Source organism: Triplophysa dalaica, chromosome 1 (assembly GCF_015846415.1).
Source record: "Triplophysa dalaica isolate WHDGS20190420 chromosome 1, ASM1584641v1, whole genome shotgun sequence".
NCBI lineage: Eukaryota > Metazoa > Chordata > Actinopteri > Cypriniformes > Nemacheilidae > Triplophysa > Triplophysa dalaica.
Genome location: NC_079542.1, coordinates 7452892 through 7471773, shown reverse-complemented (window position 1 = coordinate 7471773; position 18882 = coordinate 7452892). Strand labels below are relative to the sequence as shown.

Below are 18882 nucleotides of genomic sequence, written 5' to 3'. Positions count from 1 at the left end.
TACTCATACGGCTAGGACACCTGTTTGTAGTTTTAACAACAATTTGTGCCCAAATGTCTTCATTTACTCATCCTCTTGTCATTTCAAATCTGCATGACTTTTTCTTCCGCGGAACACAAGGGTCAAGATTTTTTGAAGAATGTTGGTAACCGGGCAACGGTGGTACCCATTCACTTGCATTGGTTTAGCGGCTGTACAATAGAAGTGAATGGGTTCTTCGAGATTCTTCGAAATATCTACTTTTGTGTTATGCAGAAGAAAAAAGTCAGACAGGTTTGAAATGACAAAGGGTGATGACAGAATTTGGGTAAATTATCCCCTTAAATAGCATTTGAACCTGCAACCTTTCAGTAACCATCCCAGATCTTTAATCACAATGCCACACAACCCCATGACCAAGAATCATTTATTTTTCTATGCGTAAAATGTCAGGTGTTGAAAAGGCAAACACTTAGTAGGTCTTGGAAAGATAACACATCTCAAGCAGACTTCAGACTTCAGAACAGCGTGTATGAGGAGAGCAATGTTGCTTCTCACTCTGAAACCACAAACACCAAGATGCCAAAAGCCAAAGACACAGTATTATCTCAAACCTCAGTCAGTCGCAGAGGTGCGTGAAATAGTCAGAGTTCCTTCTGCCTAGCAGTCTCATCGCTGATACCTGGTGGCCTGTCTGTGGCAAAACAAAACATCAAAGACTGTCTGTTATGAAGACATATCATACTTTGACAATAAGAGTATCACCCTCATGATACATGAGAGCACACTGCATTTATTTTATCAAGCACCCACACAGCCATTTCTCACTTCTGCTGTTCAATGTTTACTTCCTTACATTTCAAACATGCAGAACACAAAAGAGGATATTTTGAAGAAAGTTGGTAACCGAACAGTGCTGGCCCCCATTGACTTTTCTTGTATGGACATAAAACCAATGCAAGTGAATGGGGGCCAGCCAACGACATTCTTCAAAATATCTTCTTTTGTGTTATGGGGAAGAAAGAAAGTCATACAGGTTTGAAATGACAGTCATGAAATCATTTTGATTTATATGTGCACTATCACTTTAAGTATTGAGGTTTCTTTTAATATTCTATTGAACACCAAAGCATTTGTACTAAAGCATTTTTATTCCAGATACGGTTATTTCAGCAAATGGATTTGATCAAAACCATCATCACAAAAAATACAAATCAGACGAGACAAGTGTTTTTTTGAAGTTTTATTCTAGGTAACCTCATGGCTAAGATGGGTCAGCAAGGAAAGATTGTGCATTTCAGTGACCAGTTTGTGAAAATAAAAACACAAAACTCAAACAATGACATTGTGTTTCAGGATCAACGCCACATTTTAGTTTGATCCTTGCAAATGAATACCATATTAAACAAACAGACTCTACGGGTCTGTTTATAACAGAATTAAGACATGAGGATACAATTTTTATACTGAGGGGATGCATTCTCTTCTCTGTTCCCCCTAAACATTCAAGAGTGAAGACCCCTCACAAACATCATTTCATTGATTGCAAGAAAGTCTCTTGGTTTGTGTGTTTGTATCGCACCAATACATGCTGGATTTCATCGTTCAATTAATTTTGTCTTGAGGTAAAAAAAACTTTCCTGATACTACAGAGGATAATATAATTGTTTCCCCTGGGTCCTGAATCACCTCCACCACCATAACTAGCTTATAGCCACATCTCTTCCAGAAACTCTAGTCTCAATGCAAACATATAGCAGCACCATGTTATAGACCAATGTACAGAAAAGTAAAGATAAAGGTGGCTTTTCAGGTTCCTCTCTATTCAACAAACATCCAGGTAAAGAACTCCGGAGGAACTGTAGATCCATAGGCACAAAGTCAATTGGGCTAATAAAAAAAATCAGGTCAAGCGTTAATGATGATTGTAGCCGAGTCACATTTATTAAGACGTCTCGAAGCAGACATTTTTGTCTGCGCTGTGTTAAATTACTACAGGACAATACTATGGCTTTGTAAGTATACATGGCAGTCACAAACTCACAATGGTGACGTTTTAAACAAAAGCTTCATTAACTCATTAAGATGGGCTAGAAGAGGCTTTAGTGGGTATATAGTCTCCTTTAATGAAACTGTGAAAATAAACTCACAAGAGTCAATGTTTATGGCACCAATTCCATTCAATGTGCTTTTCTACTCGCTCGCATCAGGACCCAGTAGGTTGATGATGATTTACATGATGATTTGCAGTTTACAACAGGACTAACAGGCACGGTACAACCACAAAATAAAACATAACAAATAGCACTAAAGAAAAGTCCCAGACTAAATCAATGCTAAATCACTGTAGTTTGAGGTATCGTGGGTACAACAGAAACGTTTGTCTATTTTTTAAATCTGCTTTTATGTGTTTTTTGTCTTTTTTGTTTTGGGAATAGCATAGCGTAGAAATCACATTAACAAAAATTGATCACATTAAAAAAAAAACTACCAAAAGAACCAAAGTTGTCAATAATATCATAATTTTCTATGAGAAAATTAAAACCTATTACATGGCATCGTATTGACATTTTATATAAACAAACAAAAACAATAGCAGCAAAACAAGACAAGAGAAAGAAGCATGTCTTTTTCATTTTTTTTTCGTTTTCTCATTTGAAAGTTTCATTCTTGCTGGAAATCCCTCCATAGCAGCTAAATATGAGGAGTGTCTTCCCGCAGCTTCTCCTCTGTTTTTTTTTTGTTTTTTGTTTCATACATCTTCTCAGTTCTGCTTTAACTCTTTGATGTCCAGCCATCGCCCTTTTTGCCTCCCTCTGCCGTCTAACATCCCTCTTCATCTTTCTCCCCTTCCAGAGATCCATTAGGAAACTGACATCTCTGGGTTTGTGCAAAATCTACTTTGTTGTTTGCTTTCCATACAAATTCTAGACCAGAGTACATCAACTTTAACTATGGTGTTTCTCTGTCAATCTTATTTTAATATACATACCACAAACATAGGTACACTTGGGCATCCACGCATACTGGCCTTACGGGGGAACAGATAGGAATAAATAGTTTTCAATAGTGTTTCTAGCGCTCTGAATGCATCTGAAGCTAGAAGGTGCCCGAGCTTCTGTGGGATTGCACTTTGAAACGTTCTCTAGCATCCGTCCATTCAGGCGGTAGGCGATTAACCCTTCAAAGAATAGATATCTTCTCAATGTCCCCCCCTCACGCTTACTCTTTCAGACCATTAACACAATAGATAAAGAGACCTGCTCCATGCTGCAGACGACACGAGTCTATTCCACCATTCCATATTTTCCCCCCTATTGTTTTAACAACTGCGGATTTCTTTCTTTTTTCAGTTTTTTTGTAAAAGTCAGCCTCGAACGACGGACTAAAAGTGCTTTTTCTTTTTTTTAAATGGAATGGTTTTAGATAATACATGAATCTAAAGAAAAAGGCAGACTGTGGACTGCACCGCAAGGTAGAAGATAAGCTTATTGTGTCACGGCAGTAATAGCATTATACATTAATGGCAGTGAAGGCAACGATTCGTAGGAATGGTTGTGTCTGGACTTAATTCAGATCCCGGGCAATCCACAGCCGTCTAAATCATAACAAAAATACATGCTTAAAAAATATCCTAACGTTACATAAACCATTTTGGAAGAGAAGAGAGAATCTTGTTAGGGAATCTGTCTAGGAATTATAATAAAGTGACTAGACGCATAGCAAGCGGGGATATATTTACAACGACTACACTGCAGAAAAAGCAGGGCTCCTAGCAAGTGTAACAACGTACTATCTATGAGAGAAAGAAATCAAACATAACAAATAACGTCTCTTCTCTTTCAAAAATAGTTTTTGACACACTTTAAAAATAAAAAAATACCCCGCGTTGTCTGCGCAAAGACAAGTTAAGGCAGGTCTACAACAACTACTGTCGTTGTTATTTGCAATTTAAAAATCCTAGATAGCCTATGTTTCTGTATTTTTTATTTTTGACTCGAGGCATAAAAAAGAGAGGGATCAATATAGAGAAAACTTCCATTCGATCCCCGTCCTCCGCTGGTGATCCTGGTGGGCCAGAGCCCGGTCATCAAAACCGCAGGGATGCCGCTCAAGCGGTCAACAGTCAGGGCACGCTGAGGGGCAAGTTGCGATTGGTCGAGGTATTGGTCGGATGGAGGGGTGCAGGGGGGAGACTGTTTTCCCTCTTTTCCCATAAAGCTTTTGGCCAAAGCCCATACCCAACAAAAACAAAGATGAGGAGATTCATCGGTGGAATGCCATCCGCTCAGATGTTAATGTCCCTGACGTCAGTGGGTGTGCAAGACAGGTCCTCGTCTTCCTCCACCCGTTTGGTCTCTGTGGAGATGCTGTGTTGCTGAGCTTGTCTGAGACTAGATTCCAGCAGGGACTCGATCTGTTCCTGACACGACCGCAGGCAGTCCTGTAAGGGAAGATGGAGGTTAGCACGATGCAAATGGAAGGTACATAGTGATTTACTCGAAAAGGTGGCACACTTACAGGGTCGCTCCTGATGACCTTCGAGAGAAAGTGGGTGAGGTTCTGCGACGAAAGGGAACTGTCGCTGCTCTTCAGGTACAACCCCTGCACTGCCGCCACCACACTGCCCGCCGCGATCATGGAGGGAGGGCATGCGATGAAGTTAACATCTGAGAGATAAAACAGCTCTTATTAGTTCACACATGGACAATGAAACACAGAAAAAACAATAAAGCTGCAGTACAACTAGTGGGTTAAGGAATATCGGAATATCGGAAGAGAGGCAGTGGGTGGTGACTGAGCTCATAATAAAGCATAGCATGACTAAACTATAATGAGAGCAGGGTTGGTAGGGGACAGTCTGTGATATTTGGGGCCGACACCATGGCTTTAAGCCTCTGGGTATTCGGGGGGAGGCAAAAACTTTGCTGTAGGTCCCGGGCCTGCTCCAACTACCCCCTACGGTAGCTCTCTCACCCTCGCACACCAAACATCCAATAAATCAAGCTTTTATACACCCACACTCAAGGGTAAGGGCAAGTGCACAAAAATCCTGGGGTTTCTGTGACTTGAATGTCTTCTGCAACACGCTCTGCCACTTCAAAACTCTCTCAAGACATATGTTGACGTTTGTTTTAAATTGACTTCAGCTCGCATTGGCCATAAGAGGAGATTATAAATCAAAGCTGCCTCTCTGCCTTATATTCTGCTTTGCCCACACATGGTGAATAGAGACACACACACAACTGCCTTTCTTATAGGAAGTTGTCTACCATCGCTAGCCCGCAGATGAGAGGGCAATTGTCAAGACAAATTGAGCATAAAGGCACAGGAGCCGTCACCCCGACCCATTCATTTCATTCAGCGGCGCCCACCCCCCTTTCCAGGATCCGTCCAACCACACTCTCCCTGGCTCGCGTCCCAGGCTACTTCCCAAAGAAATGCAGGTCATAAACATAAAAGGGGAGCGAGCTTTAGTGATACCCACCATGTAAATGGGGAGGGGGTCGGGGGGACAAAAAGAGAGGAATATACAGCGCCAGATCCTTCCTGAGACTATACAACAGGTGATAAAGCGATTGTCATAGGTCCCTTTACAATGAGCTGCAGAAGAGAAGATTTTCTGCCCATCACGAACATCTGAGCACATGCTCTTAATCAGACAGACCTGGACATCTAGACATCTAGGGAAAATATCAGGTTACAAAGGCCCTTTCACAAGGAAAATGTCAGCAAACAGCTTCCTCTTCTGGTTCACACGCACGGCATGCGCAGAAATACTGCGTGATGCAGGCAGGGCTCCTCAGGAGCCACGTTGCAGTCATAGCAATCGCCACAAAAGGACACAGACTTCCTCTCTCTCTCATGCAGAGGCTCAAAGTGGTTTACAATAACTCTGAGTGAGGAATTAGGACAAGAAAGATGACTCTTTCCATTGCAATAAAAGTCAGGCCGATAGCAGCACTCGGTTGAGGTAAATCAGTACTTTTTGCACAGCCTTCTGTCCTGAGCAGACGTACTCAGAGCGCATAAATAAAAACAAGGCACAAGTGTACAGCTGCAGGTTGAAATATTTATGTAGGCACATACCTGTTGCACAGAGGGCCACAAATGTCTGGGCGTGCTTGCGCAGTATCTGCTTGCTGCTCTGATGTATGGGCAGTTTGGCGAGAAAGTGTTCAATGAAATCGTGCGGTGTGACGGAGGCTAGATCCCACTTCAGTTTATTTAAGGCCAGCAGTTCCATTTGCTGCGAGGAAGATAGAAAAAGGCGTACGTTTATAAAAAGCCCAGACGACTTTTTCCAAACGTTGCACTCTTTGACCGCTAGATGGAGATGACGAACAGTTGCACACTCTCGCAAGGCCTACATTCAATTAACGGGTAACCTACTTAAAATGTTAAAACTTTATAAAATTGATGTAATTGTTTCAAATGCACGAGAACGCCATTAGGCTTCACTGTACAATGGACTAACACAGGCTATCATAAATATCAAAGCAAGCATATAACCTACTTCCTTTGCAACAATTTTACATGACATTTATTGGATTATTAAATACTGTAACATGTGACTTTAATATCGTTTCTTTAAACAAGAAGGCTATATGGAATATTGAATAATTACCAATAATTCGCCGGGGCGGATGGAGTTGTCCGTGTATATGCACAACTTTTCTGCTGTTAGTGGCACAGTCTCTTTCATTTTAGAGGCCAAAAACATACAAGTGGCTCCTAGCAGCTGTAACCTAGTCTTTCTGGTGGGCTCCACCGATAAAAATCTGTCCAGGTAATTCATAGCCAATGGGAAAACCTCCTCTTCACATTTCTGCTCTTCACAGACCTGTAGACAAAAGAAAGTGCATCATTTATACAGCTAACACACATTTGGCTCTATGAATTCGCAAACTGTATAATCAACAAACTAACGCGACGCTTTGATCTAATCGAGTTATCCCACGTGTTTAGCATCTGCCAGATAGCTGCACGTGCAATTCGAAAGGGTTAAATTATAATCGAATAAAATGCGACTGCTAAAAATAACATTTATTCAATAATTGGATCTCAAGATAAGAGTTTTGGAAAATGGAGGAATATTATTGAAATTATCTGTTGATGCTAGTGGTCGTTGCTTCCCGAGGCAAAAAGGTGGCGTCTAAGCTAGGCTCAGGAAACAATTTCCTAGTTCGTCATCTTTTCAAAAAATATTTAAAAATATAATAAAATTGTTTTGCTGTGATTTACACACCTGTAAATGTGTCAGAACTTGTGTTTTATTCAATAAAAGTAAAACATGTCGAATTTAGTGATTATAACGGCGTGAAATTAACTGAATTCTATAGCCTCTATATACAGCTAGGCGCATGCGGCATTTAATGGTAGTGGGTATTTCAAAAATTAATATAAATTATTCCGATCCATCAATTCTAATGTTAAACATCTGTAAATCCAAATTAATCGATCTAGAATATAATCCGACCATTTAGAACACGATATTGACTTTATAAAGTTGAAAAATATCTTATTTTTATACCGCCGTGCAGGCGCTATGGCAAACTGAAACAAACTTTTAAGCCTACAAATATTACGTTTACATGTACAATTTTGATTTAAATGATAGTTGTGAATTATAGGTCCACTAACGAGCGCCTTAACTGACGTAATGTCAAAAATGTTTCCATTGTAGAATTTAGAAATATAAAAAACTTAAACTAACGACAACAAAGATGGCGTATAACTACTGGCACGAGTGAGAATGCATACGTGTACATTGGTATTAAATTGAAATAAATTCTAAAATTATTTATATTTTCTTTAGTTAGCTGGTCAACGAAATATATAGGCCGAATGGGAAAAAATAAGCGATATAAAACGATACGAAAGTAGGAAGTACAGAAAACCACGTCTGGCATTATTACTTTTGTCATTTCATTTTTACTTCAATATTTTAGTAGAAAATACTTGTTGTTGCGTATTCCTGTGAGATGGCTTTAGGGTGAGCGACAATGCTGTTGCACTCGGGTTACATTTAAATATATTTACGTTAATAAAACATTTCTTCGGGTCCAAAGAGCATGAGCAAAACCATCATGAGGCAAACTTGTGTAATACACGCACACATACACAAACAAAAAGATCCGAAACAAACCTCGAGCATCCACGTTGCGACGATTTTCCTCATTTTAGGCACAATTTCTTTCTGAACGCACTTGAAATAATTTGGTGACGGAAGATAGTTTTCCTCAGCTTTGAGCATTGTCTGTAAAACTCGATCATTCAACAGGTTGGAATCGTGGTAAGCTCTTTTAATGGTATCCACTTCGCAGCAAAACAGCTGGTGCTCCATGTCTTCGGTGTTGCCCGACTTTTGCGGATGACAAAGTAAGAGAATTGGATCTAAGTTCGGACACGGCTTCCGTGGATGCTGCGCTGCCTCTGCTGAGCTCTCTAACTCTCGCTCCGATTAACAAAAGTCCCCTATGACGTGACTGTTGTTAAGGGCAGATCAAAGCTGCAGCGAGCCTGTGAGAGAGAGCGAGGGGGAGTCTGCTTAGGGCGGAGGAAAAACCTTAAAGAACTATGGGCTCTTGCGTTTTGGGTCCTTCCTTTAGCAGGATGAAAATAGGAGGTCCTATTCCGAGTTACGATTGACCAAGGAGAATCAGTAGGGGGTAGGCTGGGGGTGTAGGTTTTTTTCGGGAGTGGGCAAGCTGCTGGTGTTGTGGTCATGGAGGGGGGGTCTTGGTGGAAAGACAGGGCAGTGCGGTCCGGTGTATGTGTATTGGTTAAGTATTGGTAGGGGGCGGCATAATAGCCCAAATCAAGGTGCATGCTGTCCCATTATGAAACTCAGCTGCCCAGTGTAACTATGAGCGTACATTAAGTCAACCTATTAGAACCACAGATCTCTCTATAGGCAATTTTAAACTTGGTTGTTTCACGTCTGTGGTCATCGAATAGTATAAACTGTTAAGAAAGAGTTAAAGAGGTTTTAGGTCAGTCTCACAAGACAAAATAAATGTTTATGGTGGTTGTAAAAGTTAGACAGGAGTTATCAAAGCTCCGCGTCGCACGTGCGTAAAGGTTAAAACTGGAGTGCGTTTTCCGTAAATCCGAATTGAAATTGTAGTTTGCAGTGTTTAATGGAAACATCGAAACTTCTTTGTGTACCCCAAAAGTAGGAAGCAGAAATTAGCCTGAGCCAATGAGCGAGAAGTGCAGTTGCCAGGCAGAACTGCGGTACGAGCTTTCATCTCGTCTCTTGAAAATGTATAAGAAGCATTACAATTGTAAACTATTTATACAAATTGTAACATACACAAATCGAACAAAAAACATTCGCAATAAGCAAAGGCAATCTCTCAATATTGTCAATAAAAAGGTTACAAAGAAAAAGTACATAAATGTAATGAAAATGCATAAGAAATTTAATCTTACGACTTCATCTCTTAAATATTGATTTTAGTTTTTTAGAGAGTGTGTTACTGGAATTGGACACATAATATCCACGTAGTTTAAAAGTCAACTTGGTAATGGTTTGATACAGGTTTGATCGAACAGGGGCGCTCTCTCTTTAAACACCTCGCTGCATCACTGCTGTCGCTTCAGGATGAATTGGAGCTTTGCAAATTCTTCACATTCTTGTCTCGACACTTCCACTACCGTAAAACAAGTAATGTGGCTGTGTCGAACAACTTTACTGTAAAGTTGCATATCTAGAATAAAGGAAAGATTAAAAGTCATTTAAATTACATTTAATAGCCTATTTATCAAAAAGGTTTGAACATATTGGTACATGCTGAGACCTGAAGTATTTAATGCATGTATATTGTTTAAAGTGTTTACAGAACAGTATCTATGTCTAGTATAAAACCAAATATAACTTAAATTATTATTTTGTACAACAATACAGAGCTCTTTAACATGTCATTCAGAACATGCTCCAGATACAAAACAATTTATGTGTTTAAAAAAACAAATGTGAGATTTTAGAATATCTTGTATTATATTTGTATTTCAAATAATCGTGTTGAATACTGTTAAATACTGGTTCAAGAAAATAGCACGAGGACTTTGTAACATGCTACTTTTTATTAATAAAATAAAGAACAATTTATTGACAAAACAGATTTTTTACTTTTTTCGACATGATGTTTAAAATTAAACTATCAATAACAATTTGCAAAAGTCGTCCCTTCAAAGTTGTCTCTTTAAACAAAGCCTATAGTACATAAACACTAAATAATGACTTCAATATGGCAGAAACGTTTCTTGGGCTACAAAAGTGACTGAAGTGTTGCTAACAATGAAGGCCCGACCATGTGAGTTTTTGACTGTACTTCTATTACCATGAATACGGTAGACGACTAGGAAGTTGTAGTGATTCTGGCCAATCGGAAATCCTTCTGTTCTGTAGGAGCTCTACAACAGTGTATGGACATTTAAAGTTCGGTTTATATTTTACTACACAACTTCTAAGTTACTTATACAAAATCAGAATTCAAGGCTTACTTCTCAGATTTTATATTATAGATTAACAGATAATAGATAGTACAAATAGATTGTAATTTATAGTTTTAAATGATTAAAAAGAATTGTATAAATAGTAGTGGGCATCAAATAAACTCTTTCACTTGGTACACTTTAACCTAGTGTACCTCATGTTTAAATGACAGTCATTTGATTTAGGCAGAATTACTGTCATACAACACCATAAATATTGTGAATATCCTCAGCTTCAGTCAGAGAAAAAATTATAAAATACCTTTTCCAGAAATATGGAATTATTGGCAATGTTTTAGAGATGCATTGACCAGAATGTGCATGTCAATGGATGCACTTTAGTCAGTTTAAAATACATTAAATGACTTTTAAACAACACTCTCATACTCTCATATAGAGCTATGTTCATATTGGGTGCTTAAAGCTGCTTTTGGATCCTGCAGACATACTGTATTTATATATTATTCATATTTTAAAATATAGATACTTTCAATTTATGTAAAAATATAGAATCAGAATCAGAAAGAGCTTTATGCCAAGTGCATTTGCTTCCAGTGCACATACAGGTTAAACAAAGGTAACAAAACTTTAAAATAAATATCTAAGAGACAATACACATTTGACAAAGATACAATATAAGACAATCAAATAAATACCAATATAGATCAAATACACTATTCTCTTGATTTATGTACATTTGCCGAAGAATGAAGGAATTCTGAATATCACAAAGCAGCTGACTTGTCTCCATTCGGTAACAGTCAGGTGGAGTGTTAATCGCACTTCCCATCAGGGAGGTTTTCAGGTGAATGTGGATGTCTGCGTATGAATGTATGGATTAGGGCACAATAAATAACTCTCTCTGGCGAACCAGAGGCAAACGACTCAGACCTGGTGAGCACTGAGATTAAGAAACAAAAGTTTTGGAACAAAAGCACTGTCCTACTGTGAGGATTAAAATGGGGTGTTGGCCTAATTGCCAATGAGGGCCCATCCCCTTCCCCTAACTGTGGATCATTTATACCTTTATACCTGTGCATACATACCCTTTGTGTGTCATCCACACTATTATCACCATGATATCACACACAATCCTTGATGCAACACGCAGATGTCACACTTTAAGAACATAAAAGTGATAGGTCTCCCAAAAATAAAATGCTATCATAATTTGATCAATTTTGCGTCATTCAAAACTTGTATGTGACTCTTTCTGGCAGAACGCAAAATATATTAAAAAAAACTGTGTCGGTTATTATGTGTCCATACAATGAAATTCAATGACTTCCAATTTTGCTTACTAACTTTCTTTAAAAATCCAACAGGTTTGAGGGTGAGCAAATGATGCCAGAATTATATTTTTTGGTGAACCATCCCTTTAATGCAGGAATGATCAGTTAATGATTTTTTCTTTTTTCTATATTTAAAAAACAGCTTTTGAAACATTTCTCTGTTGTAGGGGATGTCATGCATCATAAGCAGGTATGCTGCTTTATAAATCCATACTATAGCACCCTGCAATGTCTTGGTCATGTGAGTAACATGAACAAATTTACAGTATATGTAATGCTCTTATGTTAGTAGGGGAGCTGTGTCTGCATGATGAACAAATTAGTTGTCATCAATCACATCCACCACCATCACTTTTACCTGCAGGCTCTCCCCCCTTATGTACTCTTCATCCTTCCTTACTTTGTATGACCTCTCATTAGGCTCTGTCTGTTTATGCCCTTAGGTGTACAAGTACTCATCTTGTTAATCCTGCAGCCAGCAGCACGAAACAAGCCAGTCATTTCTGTTTACCTGAACACTGGTACTCCCGAAAAATGGTTTTATTGTATCTCAATTAATTCTTTTTTAACAGCAGTGAGCTCGTAAATGTAAACTTTCAGAAGAGATCTCAATGATGTCACAAACTTCCAAATGAAATATTTGTCATCAAATTTGACACCATATTTGTGTGTGTTTATATTTTTCCCTAAAGAAAGAAATCTTTGAGACAAACCTTAAATTAAACATTTGAAAATTCTATAATTCCTGAGCAGCGGAAGAGCGACCTCTGAGCCATAAAATGTGTCTCTTAAACATCATGTTTTAGAGGAAAGTTCTCAATGAGAATCAACAATGTTGAAAGACAGAAATGTGCAGGACTTTGTTCACGAGGCCTTTGACCAGCCCGTGAGCTAAAATGTGTCACAAACAATACATCTCGGTCCTACCCAGAAACATCAGGACAAATGACAACTATATAATGGCAAACAGGCTACGCAGGTAACACACTGAGCTTTAGGTATATGAGATTAAACAACAACAGTTTTAACACAGCGACATGATACAGTATTTTCAAGCCCTAACAACTAGTTCTTTCACAGCTGATTTCTGACTCATCTGTTTTTTTGGTGCTAAAAGGAAGGAAAAAGAGTTTCCCTATTTTTCTGCTAAGCAAGCATGATGATATAACACATACACAGGCTTTCTGTGTTCTGCAATCATTTCACACCAATTCTGCAACACCCTTCGTGTTGTTCTTTAACGGAACTAAGAGAATTTCAAGAAGTCTGATGAGGGGTCCTGTGGTCTCTCTGGCCCTAAAACCTCTTTGTGACCATCTCCATTCCATTACTCCTGCCGTATAGGCTACCTTTTATTTCACTAATGGTGATGAAGATGAATGTTGTGCCAAATGGAAGCAAATGGATTCCCCAACACCCTTGCAGGAGGTAGAACAGCAGGCCCCTGGCCTTCAAAAGAGATAAAAGTTGCTTTTTCAATACTCAGCTCTTTTCACACACTTTCTGACATTTACCAGGGTTTACTTGCATGCTATATGGTCGCATATATTGATTTGGAGGGGTATACAACAAATGAACAACAGAATTCCACAGCACTGGATTTTAGTAGACGATTTGGGGTTGTTATGTAAGAGCATAAGGCTTCAACCATGTCTGTGTTGAAAGTTCTGGTCATCCTAACAAAGACAGTCTGTGTAGATGATAAGAGGGTCCCTGGACCCTTGGTCCCGGGAGATATGGCATTGCGCATACATAGAAGAAGCATTATGCCGTGGCCACTGTTTGACACCAGAAGTATCTGTTAGTTCAAGGGCCAAGATGTGCACTGATGTACAACATGCATCCAACCTTCATTTCATTGGCTGCATCCTCAAATCTAGAGAGGAATTCATGCAAGTATGCATAATTGTATGACTTGAGTCTGTAATTTGCCGGGTGGGTGTTGACAGGGGCATGCGGGGTCACCTCACACTGCAGAATGGCCCTTGTTCTTCAGTGAACAGATCACAGACAATGTCTCCTAGTGCAACTGCTTGCCTATGAGATTAAGTATTCACAATTGGTGAAAGCAGTACTTTGCTTTAGACCATTTATCTCACAATACTATATTTAAGAATGCTAATAACTTTGTATTTGCCTATCACATACATCTCATTCGGAAATCTCATTTGCAAACAGTGCATGCATAAAAATGGCAGTGCTAATGTGAATTTACATGCTAAACGTATGCTTTATGTACTCTACAACAACCGTGTGAAAAATATAAATTTTGATCTGTACAGGCCTCCAAGCAGATGCATCACCATTTGTCCTCACTGTCTGACCTCTGATCTTGCCCTGAACACTTGGCTGGGGGAGGTCACTGTCACCCTAAGTCCATCTTCAGCTTTGAAGTCCTGACTCCTCTTCATATACTTGATATGTCCCTAAAAAGAGACAGAGGCCTCGCAATAACAGACTTTTGGGGTGAGGGGGGTTCTTTTACACCATCAAAAACCTCCCCACCCACTTCCAAGGAAAACCCATCAAAAGGAAAGGAAAGATCGGGCAAGAGAAGAAAAAACGTTCCCCACTGAAAAGGACCCTTTTTCTGAAGCCAGGGTGCCACCACAATAGCCCATGAAAAGATGGATAGAGTGATTGTCCTGTTTAGTGATCCGCAAAAGAGAGAAACAGAGTTCCGCCGCGGCGTAGGGGTGGCCTGTGTCGGGCCTTCACACGCACTGAAGCCAAGGGCATTGAGACTAGGAGAAAACCCCGGGGATAATAGAGGTCCCTGGAAGAGAAGGAACATCACCGGGAGGACTGGCCCCTGAGGGCCATCAGAAGACCAAACAGGGTGGACAAAAGCTTAACATTTCCTTTCCTCTGAGCATGTCTCCAAAGGAGCTTGTAGGTTTAATTCGATATCACAGACAGTCAACTTTTAACTTAAACATGGACGTCAATGTCCGCACAAAAACGTTGCATACATACACCCAAACCAAACACAGAGACACACACAGGCACGCAGACCGTATTTACACATGTGCTATAGCGGCTGAATGTTGGCTGATTGATCAGCCAGACTTATTCTCTCGGTCAGAGTCGCCACTGTTCACTTTCCACCCGGAATGTTGTTTACGTTGTCACCTCCGAAAGGGGCAGATGGAGGATTAGAACATTCAAAGCCAATTAGAATGGAGGAATTGTGTCATCCATCTTGTTTTCCAGTCACCCTGACAATGCCATAGTGGTCTTATTTGGTCTCCTATTTGCATTTCAAGTTTTCAGCGTGTTGCAATTTGTAAAATATTGTTGCCATGCTGGGCCTGATATTATCTTTTGAAAGAATGTCAAGCAGGCATGTGTGGTCACTTGTTGTTTAAGCCCTTATTAGATAAGTTGTCAAACCACATTTACAAACCATCAATTAGAGTCTGGTCACTTTGATCTCTTCAGACCCAGTCTGACTCTCAATGGCTCGTTGTTTCAACTCGACTAGTCACACTTGTTCTTCTGCACATATTACACACTATCGCACAGGAACGAATAGTATTTTGCCCTTTCATACCATTTCTGGGACATTATTGACATTTTAACTGAAACACACTGAAACAGGAGACTTAACGGGTCATTTCACACGAAAATACAAATTCTTATCATTTACTCATACTCATATCATTCTAAACCCGCACAACGTTCTTTCTTCTGCAGAACTAAAAAGAGATATTTTGAAGAATGTTGATAACCTAACAATATTCCCCACCTCAAACTTTCATTGTATGGACACAAAACCACTGATCTCTTTAAGCAAAAGTCTAATTTTGCTCTCAGTTTAAAGGGAATGCCCAAAAAATAAAATTCTATCATGAATTACTCAACCTCAAGTTATTCGAAACCTATATATTATTGTTTGATTGTACACAAAAATATATATTTGAAAGATTGTTAGTAACTTGGTATCGTATCTTTAAAATGAGTTTAACAATAAAAATGTACAATATTTTTTCTACTATGGTAGTCAATGGTGCCCAAGAAATGTCATTTGCTAATCTTCCCAAATATCTCACTTTGTGTACAACCAAAAAAAGAAATGTATACAGGTTTGGAACAACCTGAGGATGAGTAGTTCATGACAGAATTTTATTTTTGGGTGGACTATCCCTTTAATCTCACTGTTATCTACAAAAAACAATTCAAATATTAAAGTGATCTAACTGGAGTTTTTATTCTTGGCTATAGTATGAGTTAGTTAAACAGCACCATGTACATCAACTTTAAAAAGTAAGTTGACAAGCAACCTCTGCCTGCCTCGCTCTTGCCTGTGGATTCCCGCACTTCTGTTTCTCTCTGACAATCTCTGGACGGTGGTCCTCTGCTCATTTGCTTCTGAATGCCCTTGTAACCCTCTTTTTTTCCTGTCTTGAGGTAGACATACAAAGAGCACTTGCATTCTGGCACACACACACATACACACAGACAATATGAGCATGCTGAGAGAGGGGGCTGGAGAGCGTTATCACCTGCTTCTTCTCCCAACAGCCATTTGAATATCCTGCTCAAAGGCTGTCAGTGTGCCCCAGGTGACCTGATAAATCTTCATAGCTCTCCGTCTGCGCCCCCAATATTTCAAGGGCCTCTTCGTCTCCAGACTGAGTGTATTTACATACATAATTGTACTCATTGCTTCTTTGACCTTGTGTGATAAGAAAAATAACCAATATTTCATAAACACCAAGAGAAAAACATTAAAAATAAAAACATAAATGTATCGTCTCAGACAGGCAATGTTTACAATTGGCTTTTTGGTGCCACCTGCCCTGATGACGTGATAGAACTCATCAACTGGACACAACTCATAAAAAAGAAAAGTTACAAATAAAATCTCTTTAATACCTTAATTATTTCTTATAGGCAACAATGAGATTGAATAGAGCACAAGTATTCTGCATCTCAAGAAAAATACCAAGGAAATGGTATTAACGTCTCCCTTAAAGTTTTAGATAAGATCTCAACAAAGTGAAAAACTTAGCCAAATCTGCAATCAAAAGTCAATTTGTTTAAAATCTCAAAGTGAACTCAAACATTTCACATCAAATGTATCCAAATCCAGATGATCTAACCTAAACGATCTATTTTAATTTTACAACTTCATACTTAATGTATTTTTTCTTCTTCCAGTTTTAGCAGAAACACCTGAGACTAAGTTGATTCGTTGTGGCACGTTCCAAGCAGGTCATTTGCATAATTTTGCATGAGATTTGCCTTGGCTGCCTGAAGAAGCCAGTCTGTTTCTTGATAGTTTATAAATGAGCCATTTGAATAAACTGCAAGGGAATTCCGTTGTGAATGGCTCTCAATCTCACTCCCATAGAAAAGCATCAAAAGTAAAGCACATTTTATTGCGTGCGGAGCATTTAAGATATCTTCCACGGGATCTTCTTGATGCAATATTCAATATAATGCGCATGGCTGCCAAAAGAAAGCAAACATGTTTACGATAAAAAAATAAAAGGATAGTTAAAGGGAATGACCCTTCTTTGTATAAAAAGGAAGTTTGTTCAGCATAGAGAGAAGATTTAGTTTCTAAACAAAGAATAAACGCTGAAAAGAGCTTGTTTGCTTTACGTCTTACAGACTTATGACTCATATGTCAAGTACAGGTGCTCTTGATAAGAGTGAAAGATGTTTAATGTACATATGACTCAAAGACCCTTCTAACTGTGAATAGGGAAGATCTATTCAGGATGCGTCTATAGGTGTGACTGTAAATCTACGCTGGGGGCTATGATCTTAAACTATTGATTTAACTACTGCGATTCTGTGTTCAGTGGTTTGCTGGTTTAATTACCATACGACAGTTGTGTTAACACCTGTGTTTCAACAGAATTCTCTTTTAGCTGCAGGTCTCTCGACAATAGCTATTATTTGCTCTCGACAATTATGCATAATTACTTTGCTCATAAACCTCACCTTTCATGCTTTGTCGATATTGTCCTGGAGGAAAATTGTATTGTTTAGGGCCTTTTCTATAATCGCACTGACGACAGCATGGAGATCTTATCTTGTGTTTTATTTCAATTATTGACATTTCTCCTGAAATTCCCTGGAAGAAAATGACACATATGAGACAGCTGTTGACCTACACACATAACACATCTGTGTTTCTCAAAGGAAAAGTTTGAGATGAAAGACTTAAGGAAAAACTTCTTCTAATATTCATTTGAATTCATTGCCGTCTAGAAAAAACGAATGAGATATTAAATAGATCTCATTTGTGATTCTTCTTTCCTCTATGATAGTACAAGCGTATGGGAACAGAAAATGTGCGTCTGTACCTTACAACTCTATAAGAGTTGGCCCTGCGCAGCTCGACGAACTGTGTCTGTAGTCCGTACAGTGTGAGTTATGTAATAAAATGGTCTGACAGCTGTAAGCTGGGACTTTTTTGCAAGCATTGAGCTTTGGGTATTGTTTGGGCATGGGAATGTGCATATTTATATTCACTCAAAGCAAGCAAGGGCCTCATCTCTACTATCTCAGATAATGACACCGTCCCTCACTGTGCTCCTCCTGTGATGTGCCCTTTATGAGCCATAACAGGCCATGAAGGTTTGATCTCTCTCTTTCTTTTCCTGAGGCGCCTTTCTGAGTCTTTTCTACTGATCAATTCACACTCTTGTCTATTTGAAGATGTTTAAGAATGTAACAAGCACATCGGACAGGCTCATTTTCACCAAATTTGGAGCTTTCGAAGCTATAAGCAACCCTTTAAACTTCAGTAAGACTATCTGTTAGTAGTTAGAAAAAAAGTACTATACTATACTTATGCTATTTAAAGACACATTTTTTAATTTAAAACCCTCAGATTATATTGAATATTTTACCATATTAAAAAAGCAATAGTATGTGCTCAAAAAACAAAGAGAAGAGAGATTCAATTCTCAGGTGTGCAGAGCAAAAAAAATATGTTAAAGAAGCAGCTAAAATTGTTTGTACACTGGAAACATGCAAAGAAACAAAAACAAAAAAATTAAAATATAACTTTTATTTCACATCGTTATTGTGCTTCTGAAACCTTGGACGTCCTAAATTACAGACTTTTAGGAGAAAAACGCTGTGCTAA

General features: G+C 38.9%; 1 protein-coding gene across 3 annotated transcripts in view; it reads right to left on the bottom strand.

Annotated features, from left to right (window-relative positions):
- Positions 1-1207: 1207 nt before the first annotated feature.
- Positions 1208-18882, bottom strand: part of ccnd1 (cyclin D1) — a 104751-nt gene continuing 87076 nt past the window's right edge. For 2 of the 3 annotated variants that reach the window (XM_056750795.1, XM_056750803.1), the window contains exons 3-6: positions 6608-6823; positions 6070-6229; positions 4501-4649; positions 1208-4423 (exon numbers count right to left, since the gene is read on the bottom strand). In XM_056750795.1, coding sequence (XP_056606773.1) covers positions 4268-4423; positions 4501-4649; positions 6070-6229; positions 6608-6823 — 681 coding nt within the window. In that variant the 3' untranslated portion in view covers positions 1208-4267. Of the gene's footprint in view, positions 4424-4500; positions 4650-6069; positions 6230-6607; positions 6824-8128; positions 8558-18882 lie in introns of those variants that run through there. The other variant, XM_056750785.1, reaches the window with a different exon arrangement.